Source organism: Haliotis asinina, chromosome 8 (genome assembly GCF_037392515.1).
Source record: "Haliotis asinina isolate JCU_RB_2024 chromosome 8, JCU_Hal_asi_v2, whole genome shotgun sequence".
Lineage (NCBI taxonomy): Eukaryota > Metazoa > Mollusca > Gastropoda > Lepetellida > Haliotidae > Haliotis > Haliotis asinina.
The window spans coordinates 61,676,752-61,697,033 of record NC_090287.1 but is presented as its reverse complement, the minus strand read 5'-3'; the positions used below and the strand labels follow the sequence as shown (position 1 = coordinate 61,697,033).

Below are 20,282 nucleotides of genomic sequence, written 5' to 3'. Positions count from 1 at the left end.
ACGAGTATATATGTCTTAAGAGAAACACAGCAATCTATGAACTGACAATGGGTCGGGTTGGCTGACAAGTCAATATACAGTGCCGTGGTGACGAAGAGTGAGGGTGAAGATTAGCGTCACATAAATAACCGACATCCAGTTATACGTGCCTTCGTTCCAAAGTAGATAGCCTTTCGTAATTATGTGAATCGGACATTGGATGTCCTGAATCACCAGCTTAAGGAGAAAGGAACCCATCTCCCAGAGCAGTCTGAGTAAACGTACGTTTAGTACTATTCATTATACTGCCATATAACAGTAACGAATAATACTTAGCCTAAGTTTACTTAGACTGTCTCCCAGACATGTGATCTAATAAGAGAATAGTTATGTCGGCATAGGTTAATAGAATATAATAAACTTTTCTATTGAAAAAAACCCTGTCATCACAGATAGATCAAAATAGTATCATTTAGCTCATATATGGCAATTAAATCTCGGAACTATTTAGCGTCTTTACCACCTCGATATCTAAATCTCTGAGTACTCAGTAAATATGTCAACAAAATTAGTGCGAGTTTGTCGACTGTGTGGCGCACACAATAACGAACCATGTTCAATTCATTCTTTCAATTTCAGTGAAACCAAGACGTGAGACAAAAGGGGGGTTTTACACTTCCTGTGGTTCTCTGTCACCCATTATCCGCCAGGGCCTGGGTTTTCGAAGCTCGATCTGATCATCTTATGATGGCCGTAAGTGCCATACATTAGCATTGACTTACGACTATCTTAGCGCTACGAGAGCCTCGACAATCTCTGCCCTGGCGTGTACATGCTCGACTTTAAGTGTGTCGCCTTTCCGTATAGATCTACAGATATATTACATGTGTGTACATGTTACACCGTGATAATATCAATCTGATTGTTAAGCCGAAATATGCCTCTTCTTGCATGTCGATGCGAGATGCTAACTTAAAATACTTTGCTGCCGAGAAGCCAGGGGGTCTGTCTCAATTAAATATTGACCTCCCGGTAATTAGCGCTACGTCTTCATGAGCTTTGATCCTCGCATTTCACACTGCAAAATGGTATGCAAAGTGATATCCAGTATGTTTTAGTCACGCGACCCCATCCAGACATTTACGATTCAGTTTTTCGAATGAACTAGCATACGTTATGGGTGTTGTCATTGTGGCGACTGTTAGCCTAGGCTGTACGGGGACGCGTATTCGCATCTTTGGTTACCGTTAGATTAAAACTTCACCTTCAAACGACATTATTGAAGCTAGCACGGTTAAGAAACCAGTTTGCGAGTACAAAAATATTTTCTTCAATTTCCTTTTATCGTCGCCTGCCGGATGTTGCTGACGGGAAGCAAGATGTCATTATATTTCTTGTTCATTTCATCGAGAAGATGATATCGATCTCTCCAGTGTTATACTCCATGGAGATGTGTCTTGACGAGTGTTGTTAAAAATCATGCAGGTGAGTGAGTATAATTCTGTTCACTTTTAGCAATATTCCCGCGAAATAACTGCGGGGACTCCAGAAAAATGGTCTGTACCTATATGTGGAATCAAACCCTGGTCTTCGGCGTGACAAACGAACGCTTTAACTGTTAGTAGAGGCGTGACGATGCAGAAAATTCACGATACAATACGTATGGCGATATCTTGGAACGATACGATTCGATACACCTCACGATATGCTATCTTTAGTTATTTTCTTTAGATATTTTGATATCAAGTAACAGTGTAAATGCTGGCATAGCCGTCAACGTCTAGTGACAGTTAGCAATTTGAGGTCAACGATAGGTATCAAGATACGAAAGAAAGCATCGATATATTTATCGTTCGATAAAGTACCGCGATTATCGATACTACGATATATCGCCACAGTTCTGTTAGCCTACTCCATCGTCCACCGCGCACTTGCAGCTCAGTGTATAAGCAAATATATATTGTGATTTTGCTTAAAACTGAGTGAGTGAGTTTAGTTTTACGCCGCACTCAGCAATATTCCAGCTATATGGCGGCGGTCTGTGAATAATCGAGTCTGGACCAGACAATCCAGTGATCAACAACATGACCATCGATCTGCGCAAATGGGAACCGATGACATGTGTCAACCAAGTCAGCAAGCCTGACCACCCGATCCCGTTAGTCGCCTCTTACGACATGCATAGTCGCCTTTTGTGGCAAGCATGGGTTGCTGAAGGCCTATTCTACCCTGCTCATATTATTGATCACTGGATTGTCTGGTGCAGGCTCGATTATTTACAGACCGCCCCCGTATGGTTGGATTATTGCGTGGTGTTTCGTTAAACTCCTGTCCAGTCGTCATGGAAACTACAGCTTTTATACCGACATTTGCAGCCATAATTTCACAAGGTTGTTTAATTTAGACATCTTTTTCTGTAACGTGTACAATTAAATAAAAAAACCTTAGAAAGCGCTTGATTTATTGCACATTACTATTTAATCTGTCATACCGTACTTACAATAGGTATATAAAATATTATTGTATACACATGTACTCTGGTCTGTCGTTGAGATGATGCAGTTAAACATAACGTATCCGACGCAGACTGTTAAACCGAGGCTCATAAGATAGTCCCTCCACCCGTACTTAAACACGCACTTAGTTCTTCCTTAAACAAACTAGCAGGTAGATATGATCTACTCAACGCATTTATATTTATGAAAACTCGGTATTTTTAAACATAATTGTTTCAAGGGACAATTGCGATTATACAATATGTACCAAGCCAGTCAAGTTAAAATTTAATGGGTCTGGGTTAACGAGGCACCGTCGACGTTAAGCGACAGCCAGCGTTGTGGGAATAATCAAGATCAGATCTTATGTTGTTTTCATGGTGTTATGAAACATTTATGAGGTAGCATGTTTGCCTAGCTCTGGTGTATTTAGCTGTCATAAATTCTCAGGCGATGTTTACTAAGTCACGCTTATTGTTCTCGATATCGCGTGCTGGTTTCTGTATATGCATGGAAACCTGTGATAGAATGTAGTTCTGAGACTATATTTAACCTTCATGACGTGTTAATGGTTATTGAAACTGGGTATATTTTATTTCGTAAGACTGGTTTGCTCCGGGCTCTGTTTCTTGTCGAAAAATGTTTTTTTTGCTGCTGCTGCTTAAAGAATCACAGCGGGGGCACAGAAATGGAATCACAAATTGTACCGATTTGGGAATCGAACCGGGCGTCGAAATGACGGGAGAACCCTTCAACCACTCGGCTAACACACCTGTCCTACTTGCCGAAAGAATTCGCCTGATTGTGTGATGACGCTCGTCCACTTCATGACACATTGTCGTACCCTGTCAGCGTCAGGTAGCCTGGTGATTAAAACGTTCGCTCATCACGCCGAACACCCGGGTTCGCGTCCCCCAGTGGGTACAAAGTGTGACGCCCATTTCTGGTGTCCCCTGCCGTGGTATTGCTGGAATATTGCTAACAGCGGCGTAAAACTATACTCACTCACTCTTGTCGACGTAGGTGGGTGCTCCTTGTAACAATCACGGGGGTACATTGATGCTATCTGTCTTTTTGAGTAGTCCGCAAAGAAAGGGTTAACGGTTTAAGGCAGACACAGAAGTCTGAAATTTTGAATGGCGTATAGTTATTTCCTGGAGATGGCGTCCAGTTGGCCCAGTGGACACGTCATGGGGTCTAGTTTGATTTCTAACATGGATTCCATGTGTGAAACCCACCTTTCATACCGCCACCTCGATCCACACTAGTCAACAGAAGTTAAAGAACACCCGATTCCTTCATCTTACTGAAGTCTGTCTGTCATGTGTCATACCATTGGCGGTGGAGTAGCCGTGCGGTGTATGTGTTTGCTAGTCACGCCGCAGATCCAGGTTTAATTCGTCACAATGTGAAGCCGAGTTAGGGTGTTCTTTTCCGTAATATTTCGAAAAGCGACATAAAACTATACCTACTCATCACCTCTAGGGATATAAAAAACTACCTATGTGCGTTTTGGATAGTCTGTGGGAAGCTAAAATATTGGAAATCCTACACACTGAAGTGCCCTTGTCTGTTTACCTTCTCGACTGTATCACACATCTGCAGGTGTATATGAATGAACTCACGGCTCTCATTTGATGAACATGCTTTTGATTAGTTGGGGGCTGAATCAAGAACTTGTCAGAAGTAATTCCTTGTAAGACGCTCCAAAACCGTTCACACGCAGCTAATATGCATAGAAGTTTTTTACCTTCCGTATGGTATTAGCGCTAGCTTCCTGATGTCAGGATTGGGATGATACTCTCGCAACCATGTCATGAAAAACAACCAAACTGACGTGTACATTTTACTTTGCTGTCCAAACCTGGGATTTATTATCTGTAAACTAAGTCTTGGGCACATTGACTGAGAGAGAGGGAGAAAGGTTATCCTCAATGCATAGCGTGCACATAATTGTTTTTGCATTTCAAGAATATTTGAGGAATCGATACCAGAACACATTTTTATAAAAGATAGTAATGTTTGATTAATTCTGGTTGTCAGAAACCTACCTATCGTGTTTGCTGTGTCTAATGCAATCTTTGGACCATGTTTCTGTATTTTGGTGCTGGTTTTGTTCTTATTACCAGTATTTGGACGAAAGTTCTGCTGTAAACATGTTTTTGTTCGTGTCAAACTTTGCTTACATCAACCAAGAATATATCCACCCCACACACCTACATCTTGTGCAACCGTTGAGTCTCATGTGCACACGGCACACTTATCGCAGTATGCCTTACATGAGAAGAAAATGTCATCAAACATTTTCAATAGTGGTCCTATTCCGAATGCCACGTGAAGGTCCGGGGCAGAATAGGCCTTCAGCAACCCATGCTGGCCATCTAAAGCGACTGTGCTTGTCGTAAGAGGTGATCGGGTGGTCAGGCTCACTGACTTGGTCATCGGTTCCCATTTGCGCAGATCGATGCTCATGCTGTTGATCACTGGATTGTCTGGTCCAGACTCGATTATTTACAGACCACCGCCATATTGCTGGAATAGTGCGGCGTAAAACACAACTCACTCACTCGCTCCTATTCCGAGTACCTAGTCGGAAATTGAGGTTCTAGTATTTACAAGATTCTTCCGGATGTGGGAAATGTTTTCCCATCTTTCAGGGATGACAAAGGAAGGCGTTTTGGCATGGACCAGCGTCCACAGCGTAAGATGTGTCCATTAGAACGTCAGAACCAACTTCTGACCTCTACCTGTATACTCAAGCAACACCATTTTATAAATAGCCTAATGGACCACGGCGCCACTTGTGGTCCCTTAGCTGATAAGATGTGTTCGAATCTCATGAACCTCTTTCACCCAAACCCTCCTCTCCAGACTGAGAGTCTTCGCGGTTGATCCCAGCAAACAAAGCTTGTCCTACGAGCTGACGTCATTTATAAATTGGCCGGTCAGACAACCATTCATGACCTCGTGTTATGGTTCCCTCTAGCTGAAGCCATGAAATAACCGTTGCCAACATGTTCAACCCCAGCTGTAGGTACATAGAAAGTCCTGTCTTTCAACAGTACCCAGGATAAATGAATACCCCCTCTTGTATTCCCCAGAGTTGGAAATCAAGGAAACAGCTGATTAACTACATTTACTTACAGATATAGATCTATGCATGGCAATCCAAAATGATGGCGACCTCTGTATCAAGCTGCGTACAGCGTGGGATGATTTCCATTTTATCGTGGATTTTTCTTCATGTTTAGCAGTTGACCATTCCACCGAGCCGGTGGCGTCCACACTTGCCAGTTGCCGATATTCTGGGAAGTATATACGTATCGGTAACGTCATTTAAAAACTTTACGGTAGACATTGAAAGGAATGTAAAACTTAAATCGCCAGCGTGATGTGCGATGTCCGCGCTATGACATGTAGTTAATTTTCTCAAGTCATCAAAGATACCTACTTCAAAGTGTAAAGGGCGGTCAGGCACAGCTGACACTATGGCAATGCTGCTGACAATAATCACTGGATTGTTCCATTGTTTTAAGTGAAAATATGCACGTGGCGGGTGCCCACTCACTAACTCAATCTCACTCACTCACCCACCCACTCACTGTCACCAGTTAACCATTGAAGGCTTACAGTATCAAGGTATCATACTACAAAAATCGCTGTGGTTGTGTTACCGCTTTTACAGACTGACTAAAATTTGAGACTGTGATAATGGCAGACGTTGTGATAGTTTAAATTATTGATAAAAGGGAGAAGGGTTACTGTCATCTTGTTTCTGCAACAGTATCAGTTCCGCGACCAGTGCAGCAGCGCGTGCGATGAAGCCATGCGGATGCCCAGTCGTTGGCCATGTTGAGAAGCCTCTCTCAAACAGATGGCCACAACGCCCGCCTTGCTGTAGAACCTATTAACAATTCAGTGACTAGGATGTGTGGCGACATGGAAGATCCTTGTTTGGAAAATAATTACCCGGAGAAATATATCGCATGATGATTAATAATGAATCAATTTATGCCCATATGTGTCTGTATTTATCATCCCACGCAAGTCTGTATATTACATGTGCCATTGTGGCAATAATATATTTCTATTAACAGACCACGGTATATCACTGAGAATGGAACGTAGCTGTGTATATGATTTTAGTTATATATACTACTCGACGTCTCATGGGGATAATTGGATATAATAAGTGATATGTTAATATGTGATTTGCGTAGATCGGTGTACATGATACTGATCACGACGACTAACGGGATCGGGTGGTCAGGCTCGCTGACCTGGATCACACGCGTCATCGGTTCCCAATTGCGCAGATCAAACCAACTAACTCGTCTCTATTAAATGCAACAGAAATATTGCCCATGAATATATCCCGCTTGTATCACCTGTAACACGCTTGTGCTGATATACAAACGTGAAACAAACAAACCGAAAACGAAAAAAAAAATAAATAAAAAACAATCAAGCCCACCAACATATACACTTTACATAGGAGAATCAATGTAGTCTGTCATGGAGAGGTTGCAGTAAATTGTGTCACAAGTGTGTATGTACGAAATAATCGGTGTCAACTTAGTACCACATACATGGAGTATAGTTCTTTACGTTACAGCATAGTCAATATGTACATGGCAGTGATATCCCTCTACTACCTGCCACATGCACATCAGCAAATCGATTCAGAACCATTGTTAAAATTGGGATGAACGTGCAAGTGCAAATTTCATTCATCGTAAATTGTCCCGGAGAGATTACACCGCCTTGCAAACATCAAATATTCATTGCTTGTTTGGTAGGCATATCGTAGGCAGTTTCTTCGGCTCAATAATGTATTAGCTTAAGAGGGTAGTTATTTCGGGTTATTAGGCGGCAGTGCTCGGGTTTTTGTGATGAGCAAGGCGGAAAGTCAAGGGCACCCATTGATGCACGCGACTGAAGTTGTGGTGAGACGTGAATTTCCGGTCTGGACCACCACTCATAACCCGGATCAGTGTACCGGGACAAAATTATGGTATGGGAACACCAGGCTCATGTTTGATGAGGTGAGGTGAAATTGGTTTGAATGTCGCGGATTATTGTCCTTATGTACTTGCGAAGATGTACGCTAATGTAAGCGGAAGAGCGCGCGATCTTGTGCCAGGCTGGTTTCATCCCGCCTTCCGAAAATACCGATCCACTATATAGAGTGAATACTTCTCTGAAATAGACACTCTTAGACACATCATGCCGACTCCAAGCCGGCTAGTCCGTGGTTTACCTCGAACTGACAACCACAAGGCACGGCAACAACAAGAATCTTGAGTTGGTATGACGCATGGGGATCGAGTGAGTGAGTGGGTATGGTTTAACGCTGCTTTTAGAAGTATTCTAGCAATATCACGGCGGGGACACAAGAAAAGGACTCCACACATTATACCCAAATTGGGAATGGAAACCGAGCGTTCAGCGTGACGAGCGGACGCTTTAACCATTAGGCTACCCATTCGCCTCTCCTCTGGATCGAACCACGGACTTCAGTATCCACTTCATATTTATCTTCTCTCGGTGTCAGAAAAGCGGCCACTCAAATCAAACGGTGACATATAATTGCACTGTAAATGTTTACAGGATGCACTGTTAATGCATAAAACCGGTTTTACTGCATGCAGTACGATACACGTGGGCAGGTGGTCAAAGCTATTTACGGATGGAGCTAGAGAACGCAAACCAACAATTTACAGTCGGATGATGTAGGACCGGAAGAGGATCTTGTGTCATAGCAATCACGTGTCGCATAAAACCAGTTCTTCATGTTACCGCATCGTGCACAGAGCCGCTGCTTGGGACGTGTGTGCCACGCTGTGAGGTCAAGGCTGTACAGGTCAAGGCTGATATTACCGCTGACCTGTCCATAGCGTAACTGTCTGTGTGCAACTTCATGTTACATCAATGGCGGCATGAAGGGAGCTACAGAGTGGTGTTCAGGATGTGGCCGATCGGATAATTTAACTCCGCTTCGACCAGTATTTCCGTTAATCACAACGTGTTGTGTTCACGAGGTCGGAAAGCCAGAAAGCAATCAGGTATAAGGTTGGTTGATTTGTAGGAACGGTGGGGTAGCTTATAGTGATTAATGCGTTCGCTGGTCACGCCGAAGACCCGGGTTTGATTCCCAACATGGGTACAGTGTGTGACGCCCCGCTACTGGTATCCCTGCTGTGATATTGGTGGAATATTGTCAAAATCGGTGTAAAACTGAACTCAATCGATGTTTTGTTGTTAAACACCGCACTACACAGTTGGGAACCAGCAACACGTTTAAACCACGTCCACGACGAGTCTGACCACCCCATCCCGTTAGTCGTGTCTAACCCCGACAAGCTTGGGTTGCTGAAGACCAATTCTCGTCCGGATCTTTACGGGCTGACAATGTAACGGTCATGCAGTATTCTGCAAAACACAAGGGAAGTTGTATGTTTGTCACAAATCAACTTTCGTCTGTTTAGTCTTCTAAGCCCAATTCTTCAAAGGTCCAGATATATAGCTAAAGCCATGTTAGACATATCCTACTGGTGAACTTCAATCTCCAACGTGCGAGAAATAGAGACCGCTTCTGTTCCACTCCGACGTCAACACCCCTAGAAGGAGCCTTTCTTTAGCCGTTTCTAGGGCATTTTATGACTTGAACGTCTGGATGTGCCCTGTATTCTCTTCACCTGACATTTGTCTGTTTTGCTATACTGTCTTTCACGTATTCATTTTAATATCTGTGGACAGATTATCGCTTCTGCTACTCCACATTGCGAATATATTCATTCTCTCCCTTCGTGTAGGTTTAAACGCGAGACGTTGGCCATGATCAAGACGGCGGGGATACATGATGTCTGTATGTGTGATTGACATGTCAGCAGACGTTATGTTGTCTCCTGACATATATTGCGTGGAGATTTGACGTGTAACCCCACGACCAAGTAAAGCTCTGATATGAACGCGCAATGGCAGGTTTCTGGTACTCCCAAGGGAGACAGCTCTGAATCGCCTTATCAATTCATAAACAGCTGATTACACGTATAGGTGATGTCATATACTTTGCACCACGTGAGTGACCAGCTAGTGAGGATTATTGATAAGGGTGGAATGATGTTAAGCGTTAATATCATGGAGGTGACTCTTTATTGTGGGTATGATGGTAAGACTAAGCAGCTGATGCTATGGAACAGATATACAAGCGATAATCAGTATACAGGTTATGTTGTACAATAAAGCAATAGAGATAAAATGTGATTGGTAACACATACGTAACGAAAGAGACTTGATACGATTGTGTGAGTGAGTTCATTGTTACGCCCCACTCAGCAATATTCCAGCTCTCTGGCGGTGGTCTGTAAATAATCGAGTCTGGACGACAATCCAGTGATCAACAGCATGAGCACCTATCCGTGCAATTGTGAACCGGTGACATATGTCAACCTAGTCAGCGAGCCAGGCCACCCAATCCCGTTAGTCGCCCCTTACTACAATCATGCTCACTGTAGATTAATTCTAACCTGACTTTAACGGGTCCTGATGCAGTGGAAGTGATAGACAAATTGTAACATATTGATACCCTTACTGTAAGATGCCGGTTGCCTTAACGCCGGATCTGTTCGGCATCTTTGTAGGAAGACACCACTGACGCTGTCACTATAAACTTTGAAGATCCGGGTTAGAATTGATCTTCAGCAACCCATGCTTGTAGGAGGTGTCTATACTGGGATCTGCTGGTCAGACTGTCTTGTCATCGTATCTCAGTAGCGTAGATCGATGCTCATGCTTTTGACTACTGGACTGTGACCCAGACTCCGTTATCTGTTGACCGCCGTCATATACTATATATGAGTGCAGAGTAAAACAACAAACAAATAAAATACAGTTTGCACATGGAGATTAAATTGTCCTTCAGACATTAATAATAGTTTCATATATTGTGTTGACATGTGACAAACGTAACCATTAACACCACAATACGTAGGGATTCCGAGTCAGAAATATGCCTAACGACAAGCGCCTCGTGAAAAGTGGCGGTATACGAAGATCGTGTACGTCATCGCATCTTGACGGATGGATCGTGTACATCGCATCTTGACTGGTGGATCGTGTACGTCATGACATTCTGATGCGTGGGTCGTTGCTCACTCTATCAATCACTGGGTTGCGACTTTATTACAGGCGCCGCCATGCTGGTTGAATACACGAATATTGCTCAGTTCGGCGTTCGACAAACTGATGGGACCGGTGAGACAATCACTGCTAGTATGTAACTCAAAAGACGTTAATGTCCCCCGATTCTTAACTTCCCTCGAGTTGAGCAAACTGAACAGATAAGCACATGTGTATTAAGTGAAACTATGTTCTTGGAGTTTCAAATGGGCGCTTATCTTATATACAATGCCTGCACCCGTATTACAGGTGTGCCATATCGCCATCTGAAACTGAAGTAAAGCTACATTAAACTCTGTTGTCCCTGCTGTGGTCGAAATGAGGTTCTGAATCTATTTCGCGGATTGACGACGATAACATTGATGATGATGATGATGATGGTGATGATGATGATGATGATGATACGGGTTTTTTTTGTTGTTTTCCAATGGTACTCGATGTGTTGCCTTACTGCTACTGATGAGGATTCGTTGAGTCGTGAACGACCACGACATCGTAACTTCACTGCTCTGCTGAACATAAAGCCAGCGTTGAATCTTCGATAAGCTATCGCCACCATCTTTACAGAATGTTCTCGTTCTAGTTTTTCTCCACACAGTGTATGCAGGTATAACCATGAACAGCCTTTATTTGCGTTTCACGTCACGCAGACAGGCAAACACTGACTTCACACATCGAAGATCTGATTTATCACTTCGAAAATGTTATTAAAACTCGAATGTTATTCGAACTGTTATTAAAAATTCAAGCAGCAAATAATAACTCTGCTGCCCACCAACAGTCATCAATCAAAGACTTTTCAAGCCAATGTAATTTATGTTATGCTAAGCTATACAAGATGTTATGTTGAATATAGAATGTACATAGTTATGCTTCAATGTTTTGTTTTCGCGTGTAGCCGGCCGCATAGGTCCTGATTCAGACATCCGAATGATTCGTATATCCGAACAATTCAATAAGAAACCAAAGTGTTCGCATAAACGAGGTCTGACTTTAGTTTCTTCACAGCTTATTTGAAAAAAAATAACAGTAATTGGCAAAGAACATTTATATAGTAATAAGAAATCTCTATAATTATGTATTCAATTGCCCTGTACAAATGTGTTTATCTGTGTACCCTTCAGTCTCAGATAGTAAAGATACACGATAAGTTTATCCCGCTGTGCATGTCAAGCGTTCATCTCGAAATACTCTCGGAATTATAGGTGAATGTTAAAAAAGGTAATTGCGTGCGACATCATTTTCGGCACAGATGCGTCAAATTTGGAAATTTCAGCGGATGTCTATGCAGTTGTCACTTATAAATGTAATCCCTGCACAAGCAGGTACGTTCTGTGTTGTTATATAGCTGATGTTATATAGCTGATGTTATATAGCTGATGTTATATAGTTGATGTCATACAGACGTAAGTAACAGTAATTCAGTATCTCTCGATCTCACTGCTGTCTCCGGACACTATGCTACAAGATATTCGTGAGGTACTCAACATAAAGGAATATATAACTAAGTAAATAAGTAAGTGAGTGAGTTTAGTTTTACGCCGCGCTCAGCAATACCCCAGCTATATGGCGGCGGTCTGTAAATAATGGAATCAATCCAGTGATCAACACCATGAGCATCGATCTGCGCAATTGGGACTCGATGACATTTGTCAACCAAGTGAGCGAGTCTGACCACTCCATCCTGTTAGTCATCTCTTACGACATGCATAGTCGTCTTTTTTACTCGCCTATTCTACCCCCCACCTTCACGGGGGAGTGAATACTGTTCAAGATAAAGAACATCAGATTCTTTCAGTAATTAGACCATTAAATATGTTACTGCATGGCCGGTTAACCGTACTAATATGAATTGTAATGTCCTGAGATGCGCCTGTCACGCTTTTGATTCATTTTCGACATACTGAACGAGCGAGCACATTGGAGAGATAACCAGTTACTTGTGACATGATCTGAGACAAGGCTTTAGTGCTTGCATAGTAAATGACGCATTTTCGCGCACTCAGTAGATCGTGTCACGTAAAGCTCTGTGCTTCATGTCGTTGTTTCATTACTCATATTTGTGTGAGGTTGTGTTGTGTTTGGTGCGGTGTCATGATTTATGTTATTTTCACGCCATGTTGTTCACGTTACTGCCACGTGCTCTGTAAACCATGTCACGTAGTGATGTTATTTTACATCTTTGGCCCGTGCTCCGTGATTCATGTCATTTGGTGATATTATTTACGTCATTGCGCGTTCTTGCAAATCATGCCACGCTGTACTGTTATTTACGTCATTGCCACGTGCTGGCACTGTTACCCCATGTTTAGTAACTGCTCACGTGAAATATGTTTTGTTCAACATTTTAAGCGCCACTCGTGGTATTCAGATCGTTCGTCGCCTCCATTACCGCTGCCAGCTTCCGGTTGAACGGAGTGACGGAACAAGAATAGACACTGTCAGAAATTAGAAAGAAATACCACATTGCCTAATTTTATCATGAACCTGTTGGAGTTTATTTGTCTTATCTGTCGTCGCTATTGGTTGAAGTTTCGAACATTTATTCTACGTAAAAAAACGTCTGGCGCAATGGGCGAATGAAGCAGGGGAGGTAACTGTAAGTATTCCATACAGAATAATACCCTCCTGTTCCTTCAGTCCGTGGATGCGGAAGCTGGAAGGAGGAATGGAGGCGAAGAACTGTCTACGCTTAAAATGTTAATTTAAAAATATTTCACGTGAGCAATTGTTCAACATAGGGTTGGAAATGTGAGAGCACAACCCAGTGAAGAAATGGGTGTATACGTTTGATGGTGGCGATATTTTATTTGGACATGAAAAGTATTTTTCGAACCGCAGCGCGGAAAGTACGTTGGCAACCTTTGCTCGCATGTAAGAAGACTGGTCATTTTCTCTATGCTGCGCAACCCATTTGCGCTACAGTTTGCCTGTGATCGTACCAGCTTCTCTCTGAGATGAAGCGCCAGAATACCTTGCCTTGTCATACAAACTGAGAGATTTGTTGTATCGGGAAAGAGAGATATAAATGTCGACGTCAGAGACCAATCAGCCTCGATTACCTGTCGAATTGGGCGTTAAAGACAAATCAATCTGTCTGTCAACATCAGGAGTACTGCAATGACAGTCATCCAGGATATCAGAAGAGGAGAAGAACGAGCTGGCCTATAATTTAGACATTTAGCCTTCAAGCCAGGGCACACCTGATGGATAAAGTTTGAATTCAATAAAGAAACGGAGTGCCATCGGTCTTAGAATCCGGCTGGTTATCACCCATACTTACTGTCGTGTTGATGTAGCGGATCCACAACGAGTGTGTAAATAGAATATATCACGTCCCCAGGCAATCCTCCGCGCTTATTACATGTTGGGTACTCTTGTCCATATATCTCATGGAGGAATTGTCGCTGTAACATACAGACTCGTGCCTGCTATATTCGGACACTTGACGTAATTTCCATAAACTTAAATGTTATTTCAGTATAGCATAAATAAATTTCATGAAGTGAGTTTAGGATGGATCTTTGTCAAATTTGACAGTCAAAAGTGAAATTATCTCTGGTATGGGCACGTAATTTCCGTTCAATTTTCTGACCATTATTTAACAAATGACATCACATTTATCAGCTTACGTATGGTTCCACACTGCACAATCCCCTAGACCGCCATGTTAAAGGAGTTCTCGGCACTGTACATATGTTGATTAAATATTTGCCATTTCGCTCTATGTGCAACGGAAAATTCAACAGAAACTATGTGATTGTAGGTAGATGATTCCTCACAAATGGGCAAAATTGATCAAGGATCAAGAATAAATTCACGAAAAGTATATATCCTACAACGAATTACAACTTGTAAGTCTATGGACATTACGTCAAGTGTATATAACTGACACGGGTCTCGTGAGTCAAACAGTTAAAACACTAAATATTTCAAATGTGTCTTTTGGTACCGCGTTCACCGAGACTCAACAATGAGATGGAATTTTAGTACGACCAGAATAAAATAGCCAAGTGGAAGATTAGATTGTGGAGCTGTGGCGGAAGGAAAACGTGTTTCTGGCATCACGCCTTGGCTTCTACTTAAACAACATAACGGCTGGAAGTGAACGCCGTATGACTAACAACGTTGTGGCAAGATAAGGCGTGATGGTACATGTCGCTTGTGCCAGCGGAGTGGTCTCGGTGGTCATTATTAGAATCGTCATTTATTTCTCTACCCAGGGGAGTTTTAATGGTTATTCCAATCTGTTACAAAGCTGACAAAATAGTGAGCATGGCGGATATATGATAATTTTCCCTACTAAACCTGCCACAAAAACAGAATCTCAATTCTATTCTTATACGTCTTGAAATGGTTCTTTGAATGACGTTTTTGAAACTACATATACATACGAAGGATAAAAGAAACGTAGGATCCCAGTTTCTTTCTTCAATATAATGTATATTCTTGCACTTTTATCAAGCCAGCAGACGCAATTGGTGCCACGCAAATGTGAAGGAAAACGGGGTAGCTAATTCTAAGGCTTATTGTTATCGTTTTAGATAGCATGATTGCTTTTGTATGCTGAAAAAAACATTAATGTATTTGGTTCGCCGTGATTCTTGCCGTGTATATTAAAGATATATTCCTTCGCATCCTCTTTGTGATTCGGTATTTGCTGCGTTCATCTGGTCAGTCTTCACAGGTAACTAGTACAAGTGTACCTGAACCATACTGGAGGTATTTGGATCCACTACACACTGTAGTCACATGGCGCAACTAGACACATGTAGTCACGTGTCGTCACTAGACACCTGTTGTCACATGGCGGCCCTAGACACCTGTAGAGTCATGGCGTCACTAGAGACCTAATGTCAGATAGCGGCACTAGACACATGTTGTCACATGGCGCAACTAGACACATGTAGTCACTTGGCGGCCTGTAGTCGCATGGTGTCACTAGACACCTGTAGAGTCATGGCTTCACAAGAGACCTGTTGTCAGATAGCGGCACTAGACACCTGTTGTCACATGGCGCAACTAGAAACCTGCTGTCACTTGGTGTCAGTAGACACGTGTGTTCACATGGCGTGACTAGACTACTGTTTCATGGCTTATCTGTTGCGTCGCTACCCATGTTGAGTTAGTAACAGTTCCGGGCTCCATTTGGGTCCATGTACAGCTGCAAACGTTTGCAACTTGAATGTAAAGACGTATCGCCATGCTTTGTCTGACAGTAGAAACAACAAACGTCTTGCTGACCACATCACATTTCCTAATGCGGTAAAACCACAAAACGAGCGCGCGCGTACACACATACACACACTCACGCACGCACACACCATGTGAGGTATCCGTCTGCCGGTCAGTACTTCATTCAGTATGAAAAACACAGGCTGATATAGAAATGATCAATGTGCAAGTGTGGGAGTGACAGTATATGTATAATATTAAACATTCAACAAATACTTTGCATTTTCTTAGGAATAAACAATAGACAAGCCTAAAGATTTTATTTTTTCATGATGTTCATACATCTACGTGTACTGGCATAACTGATCCATTTCTTGGCGATATATTTGTAAATACCACATAGAGGTAGGAAAAGGTCGTCCCCGATATTTTTAATTGAAAGGGTTGAGAGACTATATTTTTTTTAGAAACTACTAGTTCTGTTATGCGGTTCGAGTGACAGGATGTGTGTCTTAGTCTTGAAAGACGACGGTTTCATCCCTGAACTACAAAGACGTTAAAGCTGGTACTTGTTGCTACACTGCCTGGTGCAAATAGATCAAGGATTGTACGAGAGAGAGTGAGAGAGATATGCGGGTTAAAACCCTGGCGTTCAGATTCCTGTCAAAGTCTTGAATTGTTTCTTTTAGAGATTTGGCTTTGAAGAGTTGGCTTCGCGGAATGGGAAATGATATATTCAGGGAGTCAACACATATATTTGCGATAACCACCGTTAGACAAATTATGAAAAGGTACTCATCAAAAAGAAACATGATCCACATGCAGACATGGTAGCACAAAGCCTACTCCAGAACTAAACCAGTATATATGAGGACAAGAAGTATGTAAGCTGTAGCAGGGCGCCATGTTAACACCCTGATCACAACCATCTCACTGTGACGCAACATACAAACGTCGTGTCAAATACTACTCTCCTCAAAACCACTCGCGTCCACCATTACGTCAAAACAATCCGATTACACTCACAGGTTACATTGTGACGTGATTCTGTGTAAGACTGCATTTGTTCCGGTTTGCACATACAATGCCCAGCTAAGCACGGATTAGGCGAGGGCGTCTCGTGGCAATTCTGTAGTGTAGACTCAAATGCGGAAGCGTTCAAGAGGCAGTCGCAAATAATCTCTTTACGTGCCATTCTTTGAAAACATAGATACTTTGAGCCAGTATGTAGTCCTATTTCATAGTGATGATTCACCCCTTTCTCCGTTCTCAAGATACAGTTTGAAACTCACAATGGACCTACATACAGCTCAAATGTCTTATATTACGGAAAGTGCTTTTGTCGGTTTTATATATAACGTATTGTTTGATGTGTTGCACATGTATGTAGAACGAAGGCCGGAAAGAAGTGTTTGTTCTAGTGAGATGTTTTTTATACCATTATGTATACGTTAGTATGCTGACTGGTTTGCTTTCGCTGATGTTGGTAGAGGAAACCGTGAATGTGACATTTGTGATAAAAAGGAGGAACGACCTTTATCGTTTGTAAGTGAGTGAGTTTAGTTTTATTCCGCTTTTAGCAATATTTCATCAATAGCCCGGCGGGGACCCCAAAACTGGGCTTTCACGTTGTACCCATGTGTAAAGTAAGACAAAATGCAAGTATTTACGAAAACAACATTCATTTGCACGTGAAGTATGTCAGTGTATAGATACATACTTAGTATGTCAATACAAAGGAATATGTTGTCATAGTAACCACTTCTTAACTGCAGCTAATGACATCGATATGCTAATACCAATGTTGTAAACCAATGTGTAACCAGATCTCATTGTGTGTTTATCGTAAATCGTCATAAACAAAGCAATATTCAAGCTATATATTGTCGCAAGATAGGCGGAAGTCGCGGTGTCTGAGCGGGTTAGGCGGCTGACTTTGTGTGCTGGCGATTAGGTGCCTGACTCTGAGGGCGAGATTCGAACCCCGGAGGGAATTCAACTAAAAAAGTACTAGAGTTCGCACTTTACTAAGAAAGTGTTATCCCAGACATGTCATATGTTACATTTGACCACTTTCTAAATGACACTCTGTGCGTGCGTGCGTGCGTGCGTGCGTGGTCAGAGTCCTGGCAGGTAGGGGTTTTGTTAAAAGCCGCACTCAGCAATGTACCACCTATACTGCGTTCTACAAATAAACGATTCTGGACCAGACAATCCCGTGAGCATCAATGTACAGAATACAACGGATACAATGCCATGTGTCAGCCAAGTCTACGAGCCCCAACACTTTGATCCCGTTTATTGCCTCTTACGACAAGCATTTATTGGTGAAGACCAATTCTAGCCCGGATCTTCACAGGACACAGATACAGGATGATATTATGTAAATACATGTGCTTCCATATGTTTGTTTGTTTTGGATTATGGTCGAATTTGACATAACATTAGGAACTCGTTAGTTTCAGAAATGCCAGTTATAGTGTTCCTCTTTTGAAATGACTTTTGGGGAAAAGACAAATTGAATGAGTACGTTAAAGTTTATAATAGGACAGAAATATTCAACCAAAGTGTCAAAGAAAGTAACAAAAATATACTTAAATCTACACCCATATTTGACAGCAATAGAGGCCATGAAACGTATCTGAACATCGGTTTGCTTTGTGGACACAGACGTGCTGACATCATTTCGGTATACAAGTATATTAGTTCATTTGAACCTACATCTATTTGGCATATCTTCTAATATCGCCGGTCACGTTTTAATGCCATGTCAAGACAGGCTCTTCTTAAAAATATGGATAAAAATTTATGGATAAAATATGTGAAATTCATTTCTTGGGTCTCCAACTGCGATGTTGCTAAAAGCGACGTAAATAAATAAATAAATAAATAAATAAATAAATAAATAAATAAATACTTGTCCCGAACACCCTTCCTTGTCTCGTAGGTCGGAGTGGAAAAACGTTAATTGTTCGTGGTATCAACCAATGGTCTCTCTGACTCAAGCACGATCATTTCCTGGTTGACAGGATGTATATAGATATAATTAAGCGCGTCCTCATTCAATCTTCCTCATCAAACATCACACATTCAAATACAACTCGATCGTTCGGACCCGAGAGCATTCTCTCGCCAAACGTCACGTGTACCCAAGGCTTATTTCACAGATAAATCTTCGGGAAGAATGTTAAGAAAGTCAACACTTGGAGAACTAACACGCTTTGCAATATATGAGACTAATCATAAACGTTTGGACTGTCTGAGCACGTTATTGTAGGAACGCCATCGGACTGTAACTGGGCAGGTAACTCCGTCGACTGTTTGTATGATCTGGTGGTCAATTATAATTCTGTGTCGACAATCCGAGAAGACGAATCCGTATAGCATGTTGGGACGTCCAGCAAGAAACAACTTTCTTATCGGTTTAGTCGCCCGGTGATGGGTCTTTCTTGTTAAAGTTAATTCCAGGCGTGGGACTGGTGGGGTCCTAAAAGAGGGTCGTTGTTCTATGTGATTAGGCGAACACATTCACAAAATAACCAGCGTGATACGTCATGAACAGTGATTCATACGTCGATGTCGACATAGTTCATCCCTGAACATTTACGTTTGAAAATGCAGAGATACATGTGCACATCGTGACCTAGAAATATGTGCATGAATCGTCAGATGCGGATAGAGTTTTCTGAGACGGGGAAGGGGTGCATATTTCATTTCCACCCGTTTTCACGAGAGCATCAATGGTCATTCAATAAACATTCAGTACTAAAAAGGAGGGTAGGGGTGGGATGCTACCCCTGCACCCCTATCTAGTTCCATCTATAATCCTTCTTTAAAAACACGAACGACCCGAGGACATATTTATGTACTTTAGAAATTAATACGTTTCTTATTTATAAACTGTGATAATTTTATCGTGAAATTTCACTAATGCCTATATGGGTTTCCGGGTCCGTCTCGTGGTTGACGCGTTTCCTTCTTTCGCGGTTGATAATTCATCAATAGCACTTGAGTAACTTTAATTTAAAAAGACACGAACTCAATTAAATCACCAGCAAATAAGCCGCGAGAGAAATGAATTCACTCAATATTGCAGGCATTATAAATTGCCACTAACGAAAGTCATCATGATTTAAATATCAACCCCTTTACGATGGAAGAAATTAATGCCGAAAGCCGTATGAGGTCTTATTGTGTAATGCATGGTTGGTTTTTCTTTGTATTTGGGGACGAGTAAGGTTATTTAGTTGAAGCATGATGCATAATTCTACAGGCTGATGCCCAACCGCATTGCTTTCCGCGAACTAAACTACCTGACAGCGCGCCCTCTACCGGCCAGCCGAACCTCGTCACGTCAAGCCTCGGAAAGATGGCGACCGAAGCTCGGAAACAGGGAGGCAAAGCAAGCCCAGTTGTCGCTGCGTGTGCGAATAAGGCGAAAGATCAGGTATC

At 42.1% G+C, this 20,282-nt stretch overlaps 1 protein-coding gene across 5 annotated transcripts in view; it reads left to right on the top strand.

Annotated features, from left to right (window-relative positions):
* Positions 1-20,282, top strand: part of LOC137293649 (DNA ligase 1-like) — a 69,494-nt gene that overhangs the window by 32,765 nt on the left and 16,447 nt on the right. Inside the window, exon 1 of one of the 5 annotated variants that reach the window (XM_067824320.1) lies at positions 20,166-20,277. The exons of 3 other annotated variants lie outside the window; for them this stretch is intronic. In XM_067824320.1, the coding sequence (XP_067680421.1) occupies positions 20,200-20,277 (78 nt within the window). In that variant the 5' untranslated portion in view covers positions 20,166-20,199. Of the gene's footprint in view, positions 1-20,165; positions 20,278-20,282 lie in introns of those variants that run through there. One more of the 5 variants, XM_067824321.1, reaches the window with a different exon arrangement.